This window comes from Neopsephotus bourkii, unplaced genomic scaffold (genome assembly GCF_033783945.1).
Source record: "Neopsephotus bourkii isolate Nb327-2 ecotype Australia unplaced genomic scaffold, CSIRO-AGI_Nbou_v1 NB_272, whole genome shotgun sequence".
NCBI lineage: Eukaryota > Metazoa > Chordata > Aves > Psittaciformes > Psittacidae > Neopsephotus > Neopsephotus bourkii.
In genome coordinates, this window is record NW_026900781.1 from 1,771,636 (window position 1) to 1,792,500 (window position 20,865).

Here is a 20,865-nt window from a genome sequence, read left to right on the forward strand (position 1 = left end):
CCCACCACCCCCCCCCACCAAACCAAACCCAAAACCCAACCACTTTGTTCGGTAATGTTTATTGCAAGAAATTTCAAGTAAATCTCCACCACCTTCTTTACTTTCCAGGCACGTTCATACCTTTTCACTGCCATTGGCTTTGCCAAGCCTTTGAAGTAAAATAAACACTCCCTAGGAGTTGTGAAACTAAATGCTACTCAAAACTTGAGACAGCAGGCAACTGCCAAACCTGCTTCCCACTAGTTCTGTAATTGCTGCTTGGGAAAACGGAGCAGGAAACAAAATAACCCCTAAGATTATTCTATGGAAAGATTATTTCTTTTGACACCACTAAATCAGTCCACTTTCAAATCATGCTTGGTGAGGGAAGGGTACATAGGTTGAAAATCCACGTGTGTGCCCCCAGCCTCTCTCACCAAGCAGAGAAAAAAAAGCTTCTGAGCAGAAAAGTATGGGGTTTTCTACCTTACAACAATCAGTAGCCAAGAAGGAGGTTTGGGAAAAGTGGGTGAGGAAAAATAATTGTCTTGTAAAGAAATGGAAATAAACATTTCAGCAATCCTGATTCAATACCTGCATCTTATAACATTACTTATATGAGCCTTTTTATTGACTACATTAATAAGAAACATCCATGGCATGTGAAAAGAGGCTTCCAACACACTTGTACCTGTTACACAAAATTGTAATATAATAAATAATAATAAGAAAAAAAAACCAAAGAAACCACACTTATAATTTCCTCATTCTTCTTAAGACTAGTGTAAGGCTTTCAATGATAGTCGCAATAAACTTGATGTGATTAGACAAACATGGCTAGCTACATTTACGAAAGTGTTCCCAAAAGTTTCTGCCAAAAATAAAGGAATACACCTTTTTTGGTCATCCACATGAAAGTTAAGTTTCACCATGTTTACAAATTAAGAATTTACACTTAAATTCTCTTAATGAATGAAATACAAAATGGGACAGAAACACCCCCATATATAACGTGCCAATCAGTCACGTTGTAATTTTTGCAGCAGCTCTGTTTCAAATTTTACTCTTTGTTGGAGACAAATACACCTTGACAAAACACCACAACTTTTACTTTGTGTCCCGAAATGCAAGCACTTCAAACATCTAGAAGCAGATTTTCTAATATAGCCTGCTTTAGGAATGAGAATGAACTCAAAAGTGAGCTCTCTAGACTGCTTAAGGTGCTATGTACTGAAGAACAATGAAAGAGTTTTCTATTTTTAATAATGCTTTTTGAAGAATTACTTACCAATTCCATGCTTTCAGGACATTGCTAATATGAAGAGTTATTAGATAAAAAAGGCTTATTTTAGGAAAACTTCCAGAAATTATGCTAGTCCATATATGATGTACTACTATTATACTTCAATATACTATATTGAACTTTGCTTTGGAACGCAGGTACTACTCAAGGGGAAATAACCTGACAAAAAGCTATCATACAATTGCTGAAGAAAAACTTAGTATGGTCTTTAATGAAGCCAGGAGCCTTTTTTCCTTCCTCTCCCCCCCCCCCATTGTATCATTAAACACGGAGTAAAGCAGGCAAAGAGGAAATTAATCTCTAAGGAAAAAGTCCTGAAGGCATCATTCCCTGGGTGGCAACAGATGTGATTCACAACAGAGCAGTAGAGGTTGTTTTATTTTGTTTTTGAGAAGCAGATGCAGATCTTTCTGATCCTATACTGCTAGATGGTAATTTGTACCAATACCAACAACCTAAAAAGGCCAAAACAGAAAAGCAAGAAAATATGCACAGCAGCAAAATTAATAACTTAATGACAGACTGAGAGGGTAACTTTTCATAAAATATGCCTACTTAGAACTAATTGCTTAAACAGACAAAGTCAGTGTAAATGTGAAAATTTCCATGAAAACTTTAAGGGAGATCTTAATAATTACACTGTTAGCAAAAATCTGGAGATGAAAATCCTTGCTATGAATATGAGGAAAAAATATAACCTGGTATATGATGTAAAAAGAAAAAAACTGATGGTGTACACATAGAGAATATGTCTGCTCACTCAGTTGCTCCACTTACAAACAGGCCATAAACATCACCACCACAAAACCTCAAACCAAACCAACCCTACTACAATTCAGTAAGAACTAGGAGAAAGATGAATAGAGCTGATACACATTTACTCTTTCCTGGGCAGAAGGTAACAGAAGAGGTAACAGTTAACACACTTACAAATAGCAGTAGCTATTTCCTCTGCACCTCCTGCCTACAATAATGACAGCAATATCTAAGAGTAACATTTATACTCATCAGATACACCAAATATTTTCAGTTGACAGGAGCTCAACAGAAACCACAAAGTAAGAATTAGTTTGATCTAGTTTAAGTGCATGTCTTGAAGCTTCCTGTAGGATCTCTCCATCAAATCTGTCCACTGCTAGCGTGTTCTGCTCACCCTGCAATGTCAGTGGTACTAAAAATCAGAGAGGTAGAGAAAGCGTAAATGCAATAACATAAATATATATCCATCAAAGTGAAGGGAGGAGATGTTATTCCATCACCATTTTTTTACATTACCCTCTGTGGTAACTTATAATGAACAAATAAAGACTCAATTAAAGCATACCTTAAAAAGATCAATTTTCAGAACAATTACTGGAATTCACTATTGTAATAGTACATTACATTAAGCACACCTAATGAAAAAGGTCGTGTATGCCAACCTTTAACACAAGGCTTTCCTACAAAAATAAAGAATCTCATTGCTCTGTGCATCTGTTCAACTATGAGATCTGTTAAGTACCTCATTTGGTCCAAACACCCGCTAAAATGTTAATTACAGAACTCAAATACAAGTGCATGAATTAGTAAGTAACTATGCTTCGGAAGACCGTATGCATTTGTTTTAGCTGAATACTCTGGTAGCTGTCATGAATAGCAGCAGGTCTGACATCCCGCAACCTAAACAACAAAAATGTGCAAAAAAATATTGCCAAACACTATAATTTTTCTTTCATAATTAGAATCTTTTAGTACCCTGGAAAGGATGAGATCTCATGCTCAGCTGCCCTTGGAAAATGCTGGAAACTGCTCCTCCTTGAAACAGTCCTCCCTGCTGCCATAATGGATGACGCCTTTCTGTCAAACTTATATGTGATTCAAGTCCAAACAACATGGCATTTTGGGTAATGGATGCTATAATTAAAATGTGAGTCCTAAAAAACCTGTTGTTTTAGTGGGTGTTTTTAGTAATGGCTTTGTTCTACATGAAGATAAAAACTCCTTAACAAAGGAATTAATGTATTGCTTTAATAGGCTGCACCCTGAGTTAAGTTTTAAAATTTATGAGTTCTCTGCAGCATTGTTCTTTAAACAATGGCATTGTCAAATGCAACCAGTGAGAAGATTAAAGTTCTCCCAGCAGATTAAGTACAAATTATCTGTCCTCCTGTTTCAGCATCATTTGTTCATTTATCACATAACGTCTAGTATTTCTGGTCAGTGTCAATATGCTCTGCATCCTTGCAGTTAACAGATGTCTTCTCTTGTCGAATGAATTACTTTATGTTTCACGCACTGGTGGCCGCAGATGTGTCACTATAGCAACATCATTAATTTCAGATCTTACCGGAAACATGCACTCCAATCAAACCTAATTATACCACATTGCTTTCTTGTCCCACAATAAGGAAACTATAATGCAATTATTGGGATACTTCATTTTCTATTATACTGTGGCAAATGAGAGAGCCACTGTGATGGACGCTTCTTGTCAAAAAGCTTATTGATGAAGCACAAACCCAATTTACAATCATACAAAGGGCTACCTTGCAATTATGTTAGTAATGCAATGCTCCTTAGACTCAACAACTAATTCTCAATCATTTCCAGTGAAGCTTGGACCACAATGTAAGATTTTTGCAGACAGTTCTCTGAATTCCCTTTAACTTTCAATATTGAGGGAAATGTCATCTGCTTAAATTTAACTAGACTAGCCTTCTAGTCCTGCTTTTTAGTGGCACCCAGTTGGACTGATCACTATGAAACTGGCTCTCTTCTTACCCCTCTGAGAGCAAAGCCTTAAGTGGGGAGAACAGAATCAACTGGTTTATGTGACTATGAACTGAAAATTCAAGTGAAAAAGTACTGAAGCTAGCTCTCATGAACAGTGTATAATCATGCAATGGTAACCATGGATTAACTGTACAGATTTTGTTCATCACCTAAGAGTGTGTTTCACATCTGTAATAAGACGTAGAATGAGACAAATGTATTCAGGAGAGGAAACTGTAGAGCAGCTACTGACAATACTTGGGTAAAAAGTATATTGGGTACACAATTGTTCAAAATTAAACACAGTTTAAAATTTGCTGGTCATTTAAGACTAATACAATTGAACAGTGTTTCCCATCACGATCTGATGAAAAGCGTGGTCTGCAAAGCCATGGTCAGTGTTCTGGAGCTGGTGATGTCTGCTGGACTCCAGGCTTATTTTCACTTAAATCAGCTTTCAGCTAACACTTGGATAAACGTACATAGGGTGAGAATGCTGACTGTTAGCTAGTCCAAGACATTTTGGAACTATTGCCTTAGAATACTCCTTTTATTTTAATTTTTACATCATTAACTTACAGATTCAGACCTTCCTGCAGAACTCAGCAGACTGCAGTGCTCTGAAAAGCTTTTGAGGCTGAATACTAGCGATCACCCAAACTATACATAAACACATTTTCTGGTAAAAGCCTTTCAACATATGTCTATTTAGTTCCTTTTAAGTATGCACTCTGAAAGGACAGAATACAAGTGTTTCTTCTTAAAATTAAACAGAACTACCGTGACTGCAAGTGGAATAATGTAGGTTGAAAAACAAACAAATGAAAACAATGATTAGAAGCAAACCAGAGTTTCTCTATGTATATGCAAATCAATAAAATGCATTCTTTCAAAGCTTTATAGATGTAGCACAGTATTTTTTCTTTGAAAATCCAGTATCACTAAATTCTGTGTTGACAAAAAAAGTTTCTTAAGGAGAAAAACTTTGGTTATAATTATTGTTGTACTAGGTTAAGTGTACTGGTTGCCTTTCTAGAAGTAGAACTGCAGTGGCTTTTTTTTCTTTTCTTTTTCAAACAATCCTCTATTTCTCAAACAGGGTGGTATACATACATACATACAGGAAAAGAAGACAGTACACTAATCCCTGTGCCTCCAAATATAAGCTGGACATCAGAGTGAGAATGTAACTCTTGTAATTGTAGAGTTCTGTGAATGAACTCTTGTTAGCATTTTATTTAGCAAGTCTCTTAAAATTTTCAGTGCAGTCTGTTAAGGAGAATACTGCAATACTCAAGCCACTTTTCCTCTTTCGTATGGTAACCAGATTCTCTATCATAAAGGTTTAAGAAGTATCTATTGGTTTTGCTTACAAAGTAGTGCTCTGGGTGAATGAACTTTACCGCATTGTTTTGAAAATTCATTATTTTTGAACATGCTTCCCCTTTTCCAAACATATGCTGTAAATTACATATTTCAAGCCTCCAATGCGACAGCCCTCTTAAAGTTACATAAATTATCATGATGAAGGGTGCAATTAAAATCAGTAAGCAGCTTCAAACAGCATACAAATCATTAGCTAACTGAAATAAAACTTGTTAAAAGAAGAATTGTTCACTTGCTTTGAAGAACTGCCACACTATAATTAGCAATACACTTTTGTACATCCTAAGAAAGAAGGTTGCAGTTGTCTTTTATCTTTGACAAAATAGAACATATTCAGAACTGTACAGGATAAAATATGTAGCAATAGAAAAAAAAAGTCTGTTCTGCAAATGCAACAATATATTATATTTATGTTTTATTTCAAAATATGCAATAATGAAAGTGTTCACCATGGGAGGGAATGTTGAACTATTTCAAGCAGAAAGAAATGTAAACTGTGTATTAAGCTTCCTGAGCCATGTAAGAGAGGCTAACCTCCCGCCAAAAAAACACTTTCTCCCCATTTTGAACTAGATTTTACTTAAAAACACTAAAAAAGTTCTTCAGCTATTTGAAAAACACTTTCTCAGTTCAAATGTTCAGCTTCTTAAAAAAAGGTATGCCTACCAGAACTGATTTATTCAATCTCAGAACCAAGAAAGGAAATGCTGTATTTTCTGCAGTATTTGTTATTTATTATTATGTTTTCCAAAATAAACATTAAGATTCCTTAAATGCATCTATAATTAAGAGCATGGTATGACTGCAACAAGCTTCAGCCACAGTGGCAGACAGCAGCAGAGTGCAAAGCTCTTCTTCACACACTTACCTTCTGATCCTGGTATTGGTTGGGTTTTCCAGTGTAAGAGTCAGGTATAGTAAACAGGTTAGTTATGAAGTTGAAATCATACAGCAGCTCCTGAACTGGTCTTCGTAACATAAAGAATAACTAACTTCATGGGGATAAGAGATATAATTTTGAAGGCTGCTCTTATCATTTGTTTTGGAAATCATTTGCTCTCCTGAAGGCCATTCTTAACTGTTACTTTCACACAATACTAAGGTAGAAATGCAGCACAGAATAAAATAGCATACTGAGTGTTAATCTAGAGTCTTTTCAGAATAAGATATATGGTTCTCTTATTAACGCTATCCAGTGCCCTATTATTGTAACAGGAGTGTTCCGACCAGAATAAATCAGATTATTACCAAAAACTGACTTTCACATGTGAGTACTTGCCTACCTAAGTCTATTGATAATGGTATAAAGTCCTCAAGCACTCACTTAAAATTTTACTGGAAAATAAAAATCAGTAGTCTAAATCTACCCTTACATTAACATACTCAAATACAGAATAAAGTTTAGAAATTTTATAAAAGTCATAATCTTTCAGAATGGTAACCTGATATACCTGTTTTATCCGTTAGTAAATAAACTAATCGTCCCAACTCTTCTGGTATGGTGCTAGTTCGAACAACTGTTCCAGGAATATTGTCATCTTTCATAATCATCCACCCATAGGCTGCCTTACCCATGTCCAAGTTCACACGTAAACTGCAAAGGAAATTTATACCATAATCAGTGTGAGTATCAGGCAAAGTGAAATTATCACCATAAAAAATATAACTAGAAGCTCTTTTTAGGATACCTGAAAAAAAAAATATCTTAAAACTATATGCAACAAAAATTTTGGAACAATCCTTTTGTTACGTGTTTGAAGGTACTTATCACATTAGACAGCCCCTATCCAAGACTTTCAGAACTACTGCAATACAAACAAATGCAGTATCATGCCTTCTGCATGAGATTGCAACACTTTGTGGAGATACTTCATATAATCACTACACTTATGAGAGCACTAGATACACTTAATTGACAAGAGTAGATTGCTTTCAAGTCATTCCTTTTATTTGTTAAAAAAATCACAGGTGTTGATTTTTTTTTTATTATGTTAAAGTACAAACATTTTTGTATGTCTTCAAGTCACTGCTTTTTAAAAATTACTTTTTCTTTAGGGAAGTACAACTATATTTGTCAACTTCTCTTTCACATCACAACCAACCAACATTGTTGCTGTCCTTCCCAAAGTGCAGTTACAGAGGCCCTCAGGTACAGAGAACAGTTGCTCAAGCAGTGAAACGGACCCTCATAATAGCGTGTGGGCTGGAGTTCCCACTGTCAGAAGCAGTAAGGAACCTTTGGGTAGCTCTACACTAGAAACTGCGATTTGCAGCAAGTCTTATTTATATGACTTATTTACTAAGACTATTACACATAAAGGTGCAAAATCAAAAGTACTTCGACTTCAGTTCACTCGGTGTCTGCATATTTATTTCCATGTCTATGTCATACAAGAATTAACTGCCTTTGCACCTTGTATCCCTATGTTATAATAAAAAAGATTTTGCTCATACTGGTCAGAGATAACTTTGATCACATTGTTCTTCCCCAAAATTAAATTCTTCAACTCAAAACTGTGTCACCTTGTTCTAAAACTTTTAAAAGCTACTTTCCTTTAGCTATTCACTGCATTCCTGCTACCGTATCAGAGGAACTAATGAATAGGCACATGTTCACTTCCCTTGACTCTGCTCTAATAGAAACACTGAAAAAACAACTAGGATAGTGGCTACATGAACTATTTGTAGCTATTTGCTGAGGCACATGACTGAGAGTCTCATATTTAGTAACAGGTTTACAGTAGCATAACTCTTAAAACCATTCAAAGGTGTGTATCAAGGTCAAAACACTGCTAAAGCACTTCAGACCTTTTTAACAGTCTTGAAGTGGTGCTTTACAGCCTAAACAAAACAGCAGCCACAAACGGTTTTCACTTGTCCTCTAGCAGGCACACGGACAGATGGACAGCAAATAACCTGAGGTAACAGTGGATGAAGCAGTGAGTCATAAACTGCAGTATCCCATGCACACACTTAACTAGAATTCTGAGAACATCTGAACTTTCAGCACACACTTAAAAAAATCAGTTTACTCCACACTCTCCTGAATTTGTGCAGAAGATGACAGCACATGTTGCAGGCACAGAAAGAAACAAGCCTTTTTGATACAAAATTCTTGAGCAGACAAGATGATATTTCATTAACTGGCTCTCATTTTCTCATTGAAATTGTCATCATCAGGAAACTATCCTTCTACCTGGTGATACGTACCAATTAGTTCTGCAATATCATACCTAACTTCAGCTGCCTTCAGACATACAAATATGTATATATATATATATATAAACACATCAGGACAGACAGCAGAAGGAGGACTCTACCAGGTTCTTTTTATTGAAAATACTACAGTATTAACAAGGAGAAAAATACTGGAAGTGACTTGCCTCACACTGGTTAACTGCAGTTTTACGCTCTCACTCAATCCAGAACCAGTGCTGAGCAACCTGTATTTATATTACATATGTCTGCTAACTTGCAGAGTTAGACTAAAAGAACCAATATAATAACCTCACACTGAGATATGTATCAGTCAACAGGAGGAACAGCAAATGATTTACTCCTCTTAGGGATTAAAACTCGCTTTTTAGCTAGTCAAGTACAAAGGATGCTGTCTAGCTCGAGAAGAGAACCACAAGCATACTTTATTTAAGAACAGCCAGACATATGCTCTAGACAGAAGAGTAAGTGAAGGAGGAAAGCCGCCCATCACCCCATTTCAAAGAGGCATTTGGGCTGTATTTTTTTTCTGCCTGGCTACGGAGACAGGAATTCTACGATGAAAGTTCTATTTAAGAGCTGCCATCTCAGGTACAGGAGCCTCTCTACAAAGAGAGAAATCCATGTGGCCGCTCTTCCAATGGAGACTATACAAAGTCATCCAGATATGAAAAACTGTACTTCTGTAAGGTTAAATGAGAAAAAAAACTCTCAAAGCTGAAGTACATGTCTTCACTTCCATCTTTTATAAGCATGCATATTATCTGGATTCAATGATCTAAACAATCTCTATATTCATTTAATTATAATCTCACCTAAATACAGTTTACAGGTAAGACAGCTTCTGTTGCTGAGCAGTAAGGACAAATTTGTATTCCAAAGCATGAAGATATTATAGGAACTACCCTAGCTTTTCGGTATGCACTGCCAAGAGGAACAGGGGGTATCTCCTTTATGCTGAGGACCTAATAGGAAGCTGGCACCATTGGCCTCAAGAGAAATAACATCTCCCCAATGACCAGAACATTCCAAGAAAGGTTTCTGGCACACAGAGATACTGGGTGCATGCTTGAATTGTTTATATGACTAAAGAAATAAACAGAAATGAAATAAAAAATGAGGTCTACAGATCCATTCTCAGTATTAATTCTGAAGTTTGTACACTGTATCCTGCTCTGATGTCCTCCACTCGGTGCCTGTTGCCTTCAAGGAAATTTTTGCCTTTGAAATCATTGTAGCACATGATGGAAACTGCTTTAACACTAAAAATGATGGAGGCCCGTTTCCTTTCAAATCTTGCTAACAGAGCTTCACAGGAATGGACAGAAATACTCGACTGAAAAGTCCAAGAATTCTTATATGATAAACCAAGGAGAAACTATGCTTATTTTCAGTGCCTGACAATATTAGCTATCATTTCTCATAAGCCCTTTGTGGACTTCAAGAAACCTCATTATGCAGCCAAAACCACTTTAAATTTACCAGTTTTTAAATCCTTCTCATTCAGTTTAAGACTCCATACTCATCAGTAATTAATGAAAATGCACAGAACTGCATCATATGTAGCATTAGCATATTGTTGCATCAGTAACTGGTTTTTTTTACCAAACCAGTTAACAGCAGTCTTCAGACACAGTCTGTTAATCATGGTATTTGAAGGCTGTTGCAGAGAACAGGCATATTTAATGAACATCATAATGTGAAGTTTCTTGTCTCTCAACCTCAGCACTAATTCTAGAGGAGACAAACCTTAGGCAATTATTACCCAACTTGGGGATTTATTCCACTAAGAACCAGGGTGGATTTGTTCTGCAATTTAGCTTTGGGGTAAAAAAATAAAAAAAAAAAATAAAAAATCAGTTACACATTTCAGAATCCACAGTACTTTTTACTACAAGAACAGAATTTTTGCTTTTATTCCCTCAAATATGGTGGTAGTGTTTTAGGTCAAAGAAATTAATATTTACAGGACTTTTAAACTTATCTTCTCCCTAACAGCAATTGTGTCTCCATGTAAAAATTTCTGATTTTCAGTCGAAATGGACGAAGTTGCCAATAACCAAAGGCCTTCACTGAGAAAGGCTGACACATACATTTAGAAACTTCAGAAACATTCTGCCTTTCATGACTCAGTGAAAACCAATGAAGACCTAATGAAGTTAGCATAGATGAGTCTGTGAACAAAGTGATACTATAGCAAATAAAATTCAAGTATGAATTTGAATCAAAATAGTATGAGTTTTATTTGAACATCCTAACCAGCTCTCTATATAAGCAGAAAGTCTGTAGCAAAACACAAAGCCCTGCCAAAACTTCAAATGCAGCATGAGTAACCATAGAGGTATCCAAATTTTAAAATAAATGAAGTAATTGAGATAGAGTCTTTATATTTTCAGGACTTCTTTCTGAGTGAAATAGTGAAGACATCTGGGTCATGTCAGTACCCAAAACTGTATTCAATCCCCTATGGTTATGCTCCTAACCTTCCTAAATCCCTGCCTGCTTGAAACACCCATAAACTATACATTACACACTTTACACATTAACTAGAAAACAATATTGAACAGTTTTAAAATTACTGGCCAAGAAAAAAATCAAAAAGCTTCACATAATATTTTTCAGTCTCTACATAGGTTTCATTATGTTTCATGGTATGGTATAGAAGCATAATGCACATTTATAAGGATTGCTTAAACTACTTTGAGCAACTTTTTAGCTCTTCTGCATTGAAAGACTTGAATCATATCTAATATAAGTTCTGTGTATGTGAGACTACATATACTGATACAGTATATGTAACACATCTATATGTTACACAAATTAGAGTCCAACACAGCACAAACTATGATATAATTTAAAGCAGCATAGCTGCTTGCTGCTGTAAAACACTACAATCCCCCATAGGTGCAAGTTCTTTGGATCCCGAGAATACACACAAATTCCAATTTGTATAATCCCAGATTTGATTGGATATTAATGCATTTCAGATACAAGACTTTCTTGCAGTGTTTTTTTCACTGCCCACTGAAAACAGATTGACATAAGTTGAAGCATTTTTCTTAAATGCTCCTCTTAAAAACCCAGAAAAAAACAGCCAGTAACCAGGTAATGCCCCAAAACTCATACTGAAGTGCAAGACAGTTCCTTCCAGATGTTTGGGACAGCTTATTCCAGCAGAATGGCTCAGTACCTAAGAGCCAAGTAGAAAAACGCCCAGGAATACCAAGGAATTCAGAAAGAGGGTCAAGCATAATTCTGGGGAGACTGATGTAGTTTTGGACAGTCTGTCAAGGACTCGCTTTCAATCCTCCTTTCCCAATCAATTTTAAGAAATGCAAATAGACTAACTCTGTAGGAAGGCAGACTGCCTACGGAGGCTCCCTGGGCCATGCTTCCTCCATAGGGGAAAACCAAACGTCAGTTACAGAATATAATTCTTAAGGGCTAAACATTTCTGGGAGTGTGGGCCTGTTCAAAACATTTTATGCATAATGGTTCTAACTTCAGACAGTGAAGGAACATTGATTGAGAGGAGTATTTAGGATGCAGCTGAATCACATCAAACGAGCTGCTTGCCACAGCAAAAATGTTCCTCTTTCTATTAATTATAGGAGAGACTGTACAGAAATCAGTTAAACTCTGCTAACAGTTAGTTACCTTCTCCCAGTGTTCTTCACCAAATGTGCCTGGCCATGGAAAATTATTTTCATTGCATACCTGGAATTTCCTTTGCCCTGCAAACCAAAAGCCAAACACAACTGCAAAACCTCTCCATGCTCAGAAACTTCCTGAATTCTCTAGAACTCTCAATCATCACATTTCATGTGTGCACAAGTTCAGATATTCTTTGCCTATACCAGTCAATCCTGTGAATTGGATTATCCCATGTTCATTTCCTTTACCAGTAAAAAGTTCATTATTTCTCCAGTACAGCTATTTTAAAATCATGAGAAGACACAACACTTGGTGCTTCAGGGTCATTAGCCTCATCATTTTCATCTCCAAGAGTTCACACCCTAAATACAGCCTAAAGAAGAAGTAATTTCCATGCTTAACATCCAGAAAAAAGAAGTATACCTATACTGGTGTATATATATATATATACACATATACACATGTATCTGGCATGACTGGAGTTGTTCATTTTGCTGACAGTGTGGGAAGCAACTCTGTATACAAATGAGTGGAATTGAAGAAAAGGTGGTATAGAAATAGATAAACCTTTAGAGAGAAGAGCATTCTCTGACACAATCATGTCTGATCTTTACAGAGTAACTACATAGTCCATCTCAGAACTAAGGCAACCACATCCTCTAATATTTTTGCTTTGTATGCTATCTCCCACAGGCAATTGAAAAATGGGATTAGATGTATCCTAGAAATTAATTTTGGAAAAGAACTATTCCACAAGTCCACTAAACAACTCTTGATTTGAAAACAAGCTAATAAACCAGCATGTTTCTCAGTGGTATACGCGGAATTTCCAAAACAGAGTCAAATTTACTTACACCACCTATATGCTCTTAATCCTCTTGCATTCAGTAACAAAGATACTGTTACAGTTAAAAGACAGATTTAAGTTTTGGGTTAAACTCTTTATTATGGCAGAACAGTGACCAACAAGTGATCTTTTACACAGTTCATTTTTTCCCTTCCCCTACATGTCTTTGATGATTATGTGCATCTTTCAGCAATATGTGGACTTCACTATCACTTGAATACAGTAATTTTGTGCCTCTTCACATGGGTAAGTTGTTTAATACTCAGTAACTGTATGTGTATGGGAGGGAACGATGATATGACCTAAACAGCAATATCACACAAGCAGTAAGAGAGTTATGACATTGACTGTTCAGAAAGATATCACAAAACTGAAACACAAATGTGTAAATAAAAAACAAGGGCCAGGTAAAGGAAGTGGAAACTGTTCTAAAGTGACCAATTTCTACAATAAGACCTATATGCTTCCCAGCATATTTGCTGGAGCCCTCTCCCTCAACTACCAGAGTAAGTTGCTCTTGCTACATAAAAGCAGCATAAAAATACAAGTCCTTTAAATTCTAATACCTTAAGACAGATACTTCCTGAGTACGATACTGGTCAAATATGACAAGACACAGTTTCCTTCACACAGACATGTACTTAAATAAATGTGTCCACGGTAGCACATAAATCATGTAACAAGATTAGAATTTTTAACTAAATCTTTTTTTTTTTTTCCTTATACTACATAAATCTCAATATTGTGTGGGGATATATCTTAAATCTACTGACAGTTTAGTTGCTGCTAACTCTGTGGCTAGCCACTGTTCTTAGCTAATGACTTATCTCAAACTGAAGAGTTCCAGAGAGCATCTAAAATTAATTATCACTTTAAATACTGCGTATTTTAACAGGAGAGGATATTTCGATTTTGCATAGGCAATACTCATTCAAGGAAAAAAAATCATTTTAGGGTCAGTGTTCTCACTTCTGTGTCTACAGAAGACTTGATTACAGACACGGATATTATTTTCTGTTCCAGTTTATATGCAATTTGAATATACAGTACTCATGCTTAATGAATTAATTAATTCAGGGCAAGTCTCTACTTGGTTACACATCTTAAAAGTCCTCTCATTGTAAAAGTGCACTTACATTATTCAGTCATTCCATTTAAATTAATCATTGTTGTAGTAAAAAGTCTGTATTTTAACAAGGGAAATGGAACATTTTCAGTATTTAATGCATTAAAAATAAAATTCCAAAATATTGAAGAGTTCATTCAAATACATGTTTCCTAAACCCATGTTCTCAAATATACCAAGATTGTACCCTTATTAATACATTTATGCTAGTAAAGGATTAGATATCCTGATTACTCCAGCAAGATGAACATTATACAAAAAAAACCCCAACACAACAGTATTGTTTTCTGTACAGTGATCCTTCAAGAATCAGCAGTTTTGTTGGCACCTTCTCCTTCAGCTTCCTGATAAGATCAATTTCCTTTGCAGTGAGAAGCAAGTATAAATTTCAAGAAAGCCACATTCAGTGAAATTAGACATCTGTGTTCTTCTTTCATTCTTATACATACCTGATCGGGATGATATAGGAAAACAGCAGGAGGAACCGGAAAAGGTTGCGATACCATGGGCCTACAAATCCTTGTAAGGTTACCATAACAACTGATAGTGCAACTAAAGCCAAAAACAGGGCTTTGGTCAGTTGATTTAACTCCAAATCCAGCAGGCCAACCTAGAGTAAGAAGTACAAATCAAATTATTAGTCATGAGTTTTTCTTAAACTGACACCTCTGCAGGGGAAACAACTAGCTATTATTGGCTTTTTCATTCCTACCTATAAAAAAATCCATGTACTTGTAACAATTAACTGCATTTTGAAAACTGAATTGATTATTTTTCCTATGCTTGCATGGAATAGATGTTTCCTGGTTACAGGACAGTAACAATTTCCAGAACCACTCTGGACTGCCCCAGATAGGCCTTTTGAATGCCTTTACATCCAACACATATCTCCTTCATCCCCTGATCCATGATAGTAACACAAGAGGGCAAGGAGAAAAGACAGAGAGTTAAAAATAAGCAGGAACAACCTTCTGTCATGCATGCAGCAAAAATCCTGGCACTGTATATTGTATCTCTAGGGTAGCTACTGCTTATTTACTGCTAGAAAATAAAAAACCCGTTAGATCCAAGAATCAATGGACAAATGCAGCAGAGCTACCTTCTCATTCATGTAACTCGTCCTATTCTCCAATACCAGCCTGTAAAACTGAACTTATTTCACAGAAATAATTTATAATTGAATGAAGCTGTCAGTTATTCCATATAATACTAAACAATGATAATCAAGTGGAATGTCCATTTTCAAAACAAGAGAGTAAAAATGGCTTCAACTTTTCACAAGCAAAAAGGTATTTGATTTAGAAATATTTTAGTAAAAACATTAAGAGGGGCTATCTTTCATCCACTGTTTCTCATGAAAAAAATATTTTTACGCTATGTAACTAAGACTCTCACCATTTCAATAATGTATGCTCTAAGCTAAGTATTTATACTCCACTTTTTGGGATGCTCTTGTAGTCAGTAAAATATGTGGGAAAATTATGTGAGGTTTGCCTAGACCCCATCACAGATGCCCCTTTTATCTCCAAGTCTTGTCAGTAAGACCAGTAAAACATAACACTTCCTTAGATAACAAACAGTCTGCAAAAGAGCCACTTTAAATATAGTTCTTAAAAATTCCAGCAATCTTGCATATACATGGGCTGTCCCTTCCCTAGAGAACCAGGCAGCTGAAGACCACAGCGGCTGATTTATCAGCTGCATTTAAAAAGCAGCACAACGAGGACAAATATCTTGCAATTTCCGCTGCTTCAACTACTACATAGTTTATGCTTGAATTATTGAGAAAAATAGGTTTTTGGATTAAAATGAAGAAAAATGAAGCCAGGGAAGTAGAGCATGTTTCAAAGCCCAGATCTTTTTGCTTTGACAAAGGCAGCCTAAGTTTCAGGCCTCGCTGAGGATCAGATGAAGTCATTATTCATTCAGTCAGGGAAAAAAGACTCAATTACCTCAACCTAAAGATGCTATCAATGAATGCAAAGTGCATATTTTACTCTATTCATCCAAATCCCATTAAAAAGTGAAAGGAATGATTTAATCTGGCCTTCTAGAGTTGGTCTTTTTTTGTAATAAAATAAAGAATCACTGTCTTGCAATATGCATAACCACTACCTCACACTTTTTTCCCTGCATCATGGTAGTGAAAGCCTACCTCTCCCCTCTGCTCCCTCTTTGGTGTGTGTGTCGTGTTCCCCCCCTCCCCCCCGTAAAAAGCCCCACCCCAGAACAGAAATGAATAAAGAACTTCTTTGGAAAGAATGCCACTTTTTGGACAGAAACATTAAATTTAGTCCACTGCACACTGATACGTAGCTAATTCAAAGCATTAATACCTTTCTAATTGATGAAGACAGATGTGAATTTAAGTTTGGAATCCAACAAAAATGTGTTTAGAGTTATATTAAGAGAATAAAGGAAGCTGATGATGAAAAATTTTCACATAATAAATCTCTTGCTCAAGAACATTTGGTTTGTTACTAATAATGTCATCCTTTTTAATGTAGGTCATACTATTAGACATAGTCAATTGTACTATTTTAATTTACTATGGCAAGTGAAGGCAATTGCAAAATCTTAAGAAGGCACACAAAGAAAGCCTTAATAGAAATGCATTCTCAATTTCTCAAAAATTAGTTACTATAATGTACTGAAATATACTTAGTTTAATTCTGTACCTTTCCACTTAAATGTCTGCACTCCAACTAATGAAACTGTTTAATCCTCCATATACATTTCATGAAGAAATTAATTAAGATTCCCTAAAATTTATCTGAACACTGAAAAAGTGGGTAATATTAATTATATTGATTTTATCAAGATATTTGTAAAATATACCATCTTAAGAAAGTGATTTCTTTCCTTCTGAAAAGAATCCTAACCAGAAAAACTATGACAAGAAATAGATGAATTAACAAGTGGAGTAATTTTCCACATTTACTGCTATTTCTAATATTAGAAAAGCAAATTTTCTTCTACTTGTCATAATATTTGCTCTATTTGAAACAACTGTGTTAACAAACACACCACTGGAAATTTTAATCTCCAAGGGAAAATTTGCCTGTATGTCTAAGACAACCACAATAGTTTTGCAAAGGGGATGCTCTATGATAATGAACACAGTAATTGCCTGTGTAATCTAAAATGCTACTAATGACAACAACTGCAAAACCATTTAGCTCCTCTTTAATTTATGCAGGAAGTTTTAAATAGCGAATGGTTCTCAATAAAATAATATCTTATACAATCAATTGCCTACTTGCACAAAAAACCCTGCAAATTTTTTAAATACATTATTTTGAATGAGGGAATGATTAAAGGTCTAAACTTCACATTTTGGACCACAAGGTATAAATCATTACCTTATTAAAAAAAAAAAAAAAGCTTGATTTAATTAGCAGAAGTTGAAAGCAACAAAAAAACCTTTTCTGACTACTGAAGTAGAAAAAGAACAGCAATATTGCTGTTGCTGTCCTAGATGCTTAACTTCTGGAAAAGGTTATCCTCTGAAGCTATTATAGCAGCAATAGAACAATTCTTCAAACATTATAAAGAGTGTACTCCTTGGAAAATGCGGAAAAAAATTATGCTACAATACTGAAATGCAAAATTTGATAATTCAATGTTACACAACAGTAAAGATTTCTCAAAACAGTCTAATGCAGTCATTTTTTATTCAATTACAGTTTAAAGTGCATTAGAAATAATTGCTCCCACATAGACTTTTTAAACCATCCTACTCTAATACTGTTGAAGTATTAAGGCACTATCTTAGGAGAGACTTCCCCCTGCAACCAGATTCTTCCCCATAGGTAATTATATTTCAGTAATCACTTGGGTTCTACACTGACAAACACCACACTGGCTAGATTGAAATTTCAGGGTATAGGTGCTTGAGATAGGCTTTGACTTTAATTTGCACCGTATGCAAAATTTTTCTTCCTTATTCTAAATACATGCTTTGAACTTTATTAAACCTTGAATACTAGCCAAGTATTCACATTTTCCTTAATTCTAGTCAAAACTTAAGATATAACAGCTCTGCAAAGAGTAAGCTAAGTATTTAAAATTACTAAAATTCAAGTAATTTATCTTCTTCTTTGGGATGAGAAAAACATACTTTGCCTAAAAAAGATGATTCATGGCATTTCATCATTTATTAAAAAATACATGTTATATAAATTACTATATACAGTTAGCAGCATATATCAGAACCCCTATGGCCTTCTCCAATAATATGTTAAACCTTTCCCATAGTCCCTGGGAATATTAATCCCTTTTTAAAGACTCAATAGACACATCAATATCCATTTACTTTAATCTTTGACACTAAAAACATGTACAGCAATTTTGGAATCTGTAAATGTTTTTTCTTGTTAAGTCTCCTATCTAAGGTTATTTTTATCATTCAAATTCTTGACTGCTCATCAATCCAGATAAGCACAGATAATTATGAATCAAAACAAGTAAAGCACGTGAATTCAAGTTTAGGAAGCATCTTTCCTTAATTCACTGTACTCAATTAATGGTTTGACAAATATGTTTCTCTAAAAGCCTGTCTTAATTAGCACAAAACTCACCAAATCTTTTATATTGTATGTTACACTTTTATCCAATATCTTACTCATTCTTTTAAGCAGTAGATTCAAAAGTAGGAAAAGCAAATAAAACACTGAGAGATATAAAGTAACCATTTAGTGGAAAAAAAATAAAATCACCTATTCCTGCTTTTTCTCAGATCTATTTTCAAACAGCTCATTCACTTGTTTAGCTGTAAGAACAACAATGTCAAATCTTGAAAACATTTTCTGAAGCACTAAAAACATATTACAACATTTATTAATCTTAGAATTAAAGCAATAACCATGGTGGTGTGGGGGGGCATTCTACCTGACTTAAATAAGTCCCAACAAGACCTTGATTTGGCATTATGTTAATACTGCAGGTTTATGGGGCTAAATTGCATCTATTCTACACTGATTCCAAGGAACACCTTTAGATATTTACCATTAATTGTATCCCCAAGGAAACAAACTACTATTACTTATCTGTATCTTGAGAAAAAAAAACAACAAACAGTCCATATCCAACAGACAGGCACATAAAATAGCAGAAATATTTTAAAACTCAAGAAGAAATACATGGTTATCATCCAAAAGATGACGAGGAGGCTGCAAGCAGATAATGTGGGGTTTTCTTAATGATTTGATGCATATTCAAAAACAGAGCTTTAAGTGCTTTTAAAAACATAAGTTTATTACATTTTGAAATTTTCTGAATTGTCTGGTTTTACTTTAACAGGCTATTCATAACTGCGTAGTATCCATGTTTGAAATAAACTAATCACCTTAGGAACAAAACTACCTTTTCTGTAGCTAATAATACCTCCAATGCTAAAAGAAAACAAAGAGAAAAAGAAGGCAGAGATACAAATCTATATCTCTGTTTGTCCATTTCATACTACTGCCTTTTCCAGACTCATCCTCATCTGAGCTTGGATACAAAATGTGAAACTTGAAACTCCTCTCCCAGTTTTTAGAGGTGCTTAGCCCTCTCTAGTTCAGTCTACAGTAAAAACTCTAGGTGAGCTACACCTACAACTGTACTTAAATAGTGGACTCAGTTGCTTGAAGTAAGGCACTCGTTTTGACAAATGCTGGCGACAGACATCATATCCTTCTTATGAGTGTCTTTTTCAATTGTGTCCTGATTTATTCTAACACTAATGATTTAATCTATTGGTGATAAAGCATTATGTTTCAAAAGATTAAAATCACAGAAACTGAAGCTCACCTATTCTTAGTATTGAGTTGACAATAAATCTGATTTTCATTAACACTTTTGAAGTTTGTTCAACTACCCAAATGTCTCCAAATAGACTTCATTCTGATTTCTTTTCTTAAAATCAGTCTTGAAATACAACAATGGAGCCAAGTCACTGATATTTGCCTCTACCTTGTTTCAGTATTTTCTAATTTGACTGAAGGCTAAAAAAAGAGACTTAGATGCAGTTTAAGAAATGTCATGTACAGTTTGGTCAGCAGAGGGTGCTCACGATTGGTGTTAGCTGCTGTTTTCAAAAGTGCTCTCCTGGTAATTCAGAAGCAAGCTCAGCACTGTACCTTTATAAGGGGACCTGTATTTCTGTATGATCTTCCTTGGCCAACAGCTTTTACCCCGTTTAGTTTGATAAGTTCAAATAAATTATTCGAAGGAATTTAATAATTCATATTTTGTACTGAAATACTGTATTTCCTTCTTAGCAAAAAGTTACACTTCATATACTTTTATCCAGTCACAGACTTGGACCTTAAGTGCCAGCAGTGAGACGCTGTGAGGCCATATGTTCTCTGACTTCACTATTTGTCATGCACAGGAATTACAAAAACATGTACAGAGCATATTAAGAAAACTGAAAAGGTTAATGGCTTCTTAAACTCTGGCATCCATAACACGGATTGTGCTGTGTTAGTAACACACCCTTCCCCCTATTAGAAGCTATCAATGGAGACCACCCATCAATTTAGAATAATTACTTCAATAATCTGAGCCAACTAATCATACTGGAGACTTCAACAACCAAAAGCAATCATACAGTGAAAG

The 20,865-nt window shown here is 35.3% G+C and overlaps 1 protein-coding gene across 6 annotated transcripts in view; it reads right to left on the minus strand.

Annotated features, from left to right (window-relative positions):
• ATP9B (ATPase phospholipid transporting 9B (putative)) overlaps positions 1 to 20,865 on the minus strand; it is a 167,526-nt gene that overhangs the window by 33,912 nt on the left and 112,749 nt on the right. For all 6 annotated transcript variants that reach the window (XM_061346370.1, XM_061346367.1, XM_061346366.1 and 3 more), the window contains 2 exons: positions 14,712 to 14,872; positions 6,871 to 7,013 (listed from right to left, as the gene is read on the minus strand). In XM_061346370.1, coding sequence (XP_061202354.1) covers positions 6,871 to 7,013; positions 14,712 to 14,872 — 304 coding nt within the window. The remainder of the gene's footprint in view (positions 1 to 6,870; positions 7,014 to 14,711; positions 14,873 to 20,865) is intronic.